The sequence below is a fragment of the Apostichopus japonicus genome, chromosome 16, assembly GCF_037975245.1.
Source record: "Apostichopus japonicus isolate 1M-3 chromosome 16, ASM3797524v1, whole genome shotgun sequence".
Taxonomy (NCBI): Eukaryota; Metazoa; Echinodermata; class Holothuroidea; order Aspidochirotida; family Stichopodidae; genus Apostichopus; species Apostichopus japonicus.
The window spans coordinates 22,837,371-22,843,431 of NC_092576.1; the positions used below are offsets into that span (position 1 = coordinate 22,837,371).

The 6,061-nt window shown below is 36.1% G+C and overlaps 2 protein-coding genes across 3 annotated transcripts in view; one reads left to right on the forward strand and one right to left on the reverse strand.

The window, feature by feature from the left end:
* The window catches only part of LOC139982838 (uncharacterized), a 48,854-nt gene extending 44,372 nt beyond the window's left edge, over window positions 1-4,482 (reverse strand). The window contains exons 1-3 of one of the 2 annotated variants that reach the window (XM_071995942.1): window positions 3,904-4,482; window positions 3,162-3,479; window positions 2,371-2,700 (exon numbers count right to left, since the gene is read on the reverse strand). In XM_071995942.1, coding sequence (XP_071852043.1) covers window positions 2,371-2,700; window positions 3,162-3,479; window positions 3,904-4,246 — 991 coding nt within the window. In that variant the 5' untranslated portion in view covers window positions 4,247-4,482. The remainder of the gene's footprint in view (window positions 1-2,370; window positions 2,701-3,161; window positions 3,480-3,903) is intronic. The other variant, XM_071995941.1, reaches the window with a different exon arrangement.
* Window positions 1-6,061, forward strand: part of LOC139982839 (uncharacterized) — a 107,951-nt gene that overhangs the window by 46,807 nt on the left and 55,083 nt on the right. The window lies entirely within an intron of this gene.

The window sequence follows — 6,061 nt, forward strand, 5'->3', positions numbered from 1 at the left end:
CTGGGCTCCATACTCAACATGACGAGAATTAGTCCATTAACCATAGGTTGCATTTTTCAGCACTCTTGACCTCAACTCACTGAAACTTTATGTCTTCTGCAAACAGACTGGTTAGTTTGGAAGAGTTGATTTGTTCACACCTTGCCATGTCTGCCTTAATCTGACAGTCATTTGGCTACAAGCTGTGTAATGAGTTGCATAATAGACGAAAAGGCAGCTCAACTAAGGTGCGCAAAGATGGGACTGATCACTCAGCTAACCAACTGGAAAAAACCTGCTCTTCCGTACATACGCCGGGTTTTTGGATGCAACCTATAGCTAATTGACACTTTCGTGGCATGAACCCATCGTTTCACCATATTCCTTCTTATTTTACAGGACATTACACATTTTTTTGAGCATCTTTAATAATATTCAGACAATTACCGACTAATTCCTTACTTGTAACTATGGATGTATCCTCTTTGTACACCAATATCTCTCATAATGAGGGAATCATCGCTTGTCAACATTTCCTTCATATGCCACCAACCCCACTTTAGCTGATGACCTTGGTTCTATTTTACGTTTCATTTTAAGTAAAACTTATTTCTTTTTTACTGGGATTATCTCCAAATCAAATGGTACCGCTATGGGCACTAAGATAGCACCATGTTAGGCCAACGTATTTATGCACGAATTGGAACTGAAATTGGTATTCGCTTTTCCTATAAAGCCATCATATTATCATAGATACATTGACGCTATTTTTTTGTCTGGCCACATGGTAAAGAAGCTGTAAAGTCTTTCTTTGAATGTGTGAATTCTTTTAAATGATAACATTATATTTTCTGTTAAAGTAACTGAACAACGAATATCATTTTTTTGTATAGCAATTCTTTAACCACTTCGGTCTATTATAAGCCGGCTATTCATATGAATTTACACTTTAGAGAGGTTATGAAATGAAAAAAATTCTTTCTCATCGTATTTTGTATACTCGTAGCTTTCCAGTGATACCCAATTTGTGTCAAACGAAGCTTGCATCCTCGAGGAATAAACGGACAAAATTTCGAGGGTAAAAAAACTTTCGAAAAATTGTTGTATTTACGGTAACGCGGCGTGACGTCAGTCGAGGAACTCGACCTCACTTCCGAGACGCTATGTTTACATTCTTAAACGTCTGAGAACACACAACATTACACTGTTGCAGCGCTCCGTAGTAATTGAGATTTGGTGTTTGGAGTTTTGTTTTTACGTAAATTTATCTCGTTACTGTTAAATATGCCGAGCCGATATGTGGTATCAGGTTGCTCCACCACAAGTAAAGACGGATTTCTACTGCAAGCTTTTCCAAAAGATGACAGAAATCGAAGAATTTGAACACGACTCGCCCAAAACACTACACATATACAACGTTATGAGTGCCTGCAGGCCTACACTGTTGCCAAATTACTTGTTATGACGTACCATAGCCTAGGCCTCCTTGATACAGCAAATGACGATTTTTTGTTGGTTACCTAATATTTTGCACAAAACTTAAAGCCAGTTGGTTTTAGAACAATCAATTCTAGATCTGCAAGTTTTCTTTTGTGGTAAAACTGGCGTTGTGTTGTGATTTTATGTAACAGTTGGATGATACAATTACACGGGCTAGCCTGTTATACAACGTCTATTAGTTAGGTCTATAGGGCCATGTTACCAGTACTACTATAGGGTTGCACTGTAACAGAATGTCACATTTTCCTTGCACTGTAAGACACAAAATTCTTGAAGCTTCGCTACGAAGTTAAGTAGCAGGATCATCGACATTCGAGATAATTTAAATCATATGAAGGTCTTAATAACGGTGGTTTTGTTTATGCTCAACCGACCAGTTTCGGTTCAGGGTCGTCCAACCGTTCTGCTCGGGGACTTCGCACGGCAGCGACGCGTCTCGGCCATCGGGATCGTTTTACAATTCTTCTGCAAGGGGCTCAATTGATAGGGAAAAACACCGATATTATCTTCATCACCCTCACTGCAAAGTGTCCTTTATTACAGGCATACATAATGAGTCACTGAAAAGAACTGTTTACATACATTTCTCGTCGTGGCTTCTCTGATGTTGAGCTTGGGTAACTTTCAAGTAACCATTTTATCATTTTTATTATTTATTCCATTTCCAAGGCACTCTTGATATACACCTGGCGTGACATATTCATGATCATACGGTTTCAGTTTCGATGTAAGGGTACTTGGGTTGAGAGAGAATGAAGTGCTTAGTTTCGAGCCCAGGCTGTACTTTGGGGGAACTTTCCTTACACAAGAACTTGGCTTAAATGACGAATATATAAAACGCTTAGTAAGAAAATTTACAACGTTGTCTTGCAAAAATGCATACATCCTCACCATATGTAACATAGTGTGCCTTGACAGACCTCTCACGTCCTGCAACACCGCTTTTACTCAGGCAAACGACGCTACCAGTCTTATCTTTTGGACGGAATGTCAGGAACGAGACCGAATCGTAGGTGTACTCATTGGTAGGACTGCTAAGACTTCGTGTAGTAGAATTCGCAACTAATTGATTTGCTGGGACATCGTTAATAAGCCAACTTAGTTCATCCACTGGCCTTGCTCCAAATGATGAACATACAGCTGATAGTGTGGCCAACATTTCGACATGGACGACGTTATAAGTTTCTTGATTGTTAATCAGGAGATGGGTTGTAGGAACAACTGTTAGATAAGTCATGATCAGATAACGGGAATGGATTTGGTATATGCCCATTGGTGCAATAAGAAAGCAAACAGTGTTTATAGAAAAAAATCTTCATCCAATCCCTCGTTTTCTTTCATAATGCAAGATATATTCCAACACCGTAATAACCTACAAATATCCTTGATTCTAAACCAAACTTACAGTCTATTATTATCAAATTAGTTTATGATGTCACCAAATGAAACGCTTAAAATTAGGTACTAAACACATATCATTTTTTGTGATGTCGTTTTGAGATTATTGTGCTAATTCAAAGCAATAATCTGATAATTAAATGTACAATTTCGTCATGGGAGAGTTGACTTTTTTGCACGTTTTTTGCACGTTTTTGCAACATTTACAACGATATGATTGATACAAGAGTGTAAGAACTTTATTAACGTAAAATATGTGTGCAATGAGGCAAGTTACTCCTTACCATAGGTTTCGTATTGAACACGGATTGACTGTGCGGGAAAACTGTATTGGTCCCTGCTCACACATTTGATTGTGCCATTTAAACGTCGTGGTACAAATATAACTTCCAAGACAGTATCATAAGTGTGTCCATCTCTTCGATTTGAGCTGATGTTGTGGTTAACCTTAAGTGCGTCTTCGTGGGCTATTTCATACGTTAAATTAACTTGTGGGCGACTCCTGACTGCCATGCATTTCACCGATGTCTCTGCACCATGCTCCAAGAAAGCCCGCGTGATGTTTTCGTCATCATTTACAATAATCTTTGAAAGTGGTTCAACTGTCAGGGAGTAAAGTAAAATGATGTGACTAAACAATACATTTAAATCAGGAAATGTACTTTACTTTAGAAATGTCTGGAGGATATTGTAGCTTATGACAAGTTAACAACAAAAGAGATTAAAAAAACGATTATCTGATGAGTATTTGCGAAGTTGATATGATTCTATCCTTCGATATGCAAAACTTAAAGTATATATTTTACTTACATATGTCGTATCTAGGTCCTGTTGATGTATAGTTTAATTCAATTAAATTTTAACCCTATAATGATCATTTTGTAAAGTCATCGGAGTATTTGTCACGACATTTCAATACAAATGGCGCAATGAGTACATTTTATAATTAACAGAAGCCCTTGGAGTAAAAAGAAGAGACAAAAAACAGCATATAAGTTCATTAATTCAGGTCATTGATAAACTAACCTTCCACTCCAAGTATGTACGTTTCAGCCAGACGAGAGTCGATAACGCATGTATAATTTCCTTCGTTGTTAACTTTCAAGAATGGTATTTTCAGAGAATAGTCATCTTGAAGAATTAAGGTTTTTCGATATATTGCCTTGGTAGGGATTCTGTTAATGTACAGTGTCTCGCCATTTTGTTTCCAGTTACCAGGTAGTTGTGGGATTTTGCTACAATTTAAAATCACTTCGCTTCCAACGAGTCGCTTCACAATATATTTATGTGGAGAACTCTGTTTTGCAAAAGAATCGATGGAAACCGCTAACATTAGAAAGAAAACTTTCCCAAACGTCACTGATTCCATGGGAGTATGGTATAATGTCGTTACTACAAAACGACACACAAAGTGCAGAGTACATAAAATATAAAAGCATAGATTAAAATAGCACCCACATCCTCGTCAAGCTTCAGGTAAACATCTTCAAATCGTAACTGAAGGTAAACATTTTCAAAACAATTTGCTTCAACGTTTCGATGTTTGCTGTTTGTGGAAATATTTAGAAAATAGAAATTGAATGTCACACTATTTACGTGATATGGGTTCTTTATACTTTGCCAATATTACTATTATGAATCAAAGTATGTGACATTGTGCATCTGTTTTTTGTAATTTTTTAACGACTTTCGGTTTTATTTCTTTGAACCTGAAGTTCCTTTAGTGAATTGTATCAATAAAAATTCAACATAATTAAAAGGGGTGTTACGTCTCATAAACTATCACTTTCAGTTTTAACAGTTGCTTGGCATTATTTCATATAATATTCTATTAAGTATTCAAAAATCATCATGATAATAGAGGTATAGCAAAAGTAATGTTATGAAAAAGAAACTGTATGCCACAATAGTTTCAGTGTTCATGTAGAATCTGTCAATTATAAAATGATCTTTATTAAAGTCTGAAGCACCATTCATCTGCTATTCTTTTGTAGACTGATGCAATAGGTTCAACTTTTAGATGAACTATCACTTTCAAATTAAGCAGTTGGTTGGCATCATTCCAGGCAGCCTATAATTTGTTTCAGTTTTCCTAGACCTTCCTTGATAATACTATGGCCGTTTATGAAACTCTCAAGGGTACTTGCTAGAATTGACTGAAGAATACATTTAAACAAGTAATGTTTAAGTCATATGTTTAGTTTAATTTGTCATAATCTGTCAGCACTAAACGTAATTTCTAATGAAATTGGAGGTAAGGTACCTTTAAGCAAAGTTTTCAACAACATTGCAATATGAATTGTGATTAAAAAAGAGCAAGTAAAACCTGTACATTGAATGTGTTTATACAGATATACTGTTACGGGATCCAAGCCAAAGTTACTAGCCTCGACCATTTCCAACCTTCTAGTTATCTAGCAAGTCAATCTAGAAATTCAACTTTAGGCATAAGCAAATGATCAATGGAAGCATGGCTGAGAAAATATGAAGAGAAATTTAAGATATTTTCCCCCTGCCTAACCGACGTGCAGTATTCATATAAATTTACATGGTAATCGTTGTACTAGAACGACAAATGGGGCGAAGCATATATGTGAGGTAATTTAGTATTTTAATGTACTGTTTAAGCCTAATTCCTACGACAAGTACGACGCAAGACAGGTCAATCGCTATATTGATATCAACATATTATCACACAAATAAGAACAATCAAGCCAAGCTCGTCAGACGCTGCGTGGTATTTATTAAAATTAAGGGAAATTTATTAACCTGCCCGTTGTGTACAATTACATCTGTGTAAGTTAGGAAAGAAATTACAACTTCAATCCATTTTTTGGTTGATATTATTGACATGTAAAAAACATGATGGCACAAACAAGAGTAGTATGTGTAATGCGATAACTAACAAGCTCGTTTGGAATACTTTTTATGAGACGGTACTCTCAAAGCATAACGTGCAGTACTGAATGATACAAATATTTAAAAACATTATTTAGTTTTGTTTGACAGTTGCCTACCTTAGATAAACAATGTTTGTGTAGACTGCTAAAATCAAAGTCAGAGATATCACGGGTTTGCCGTTAAAGATCAAAGTTTCATAAGTTGTGTTAGTTGGTGCGTAGTTCCAAAGGCTAAGTATTTATGTGCAAACAAAACCTCTTTGCTTACACTTTTCAAGCAATAA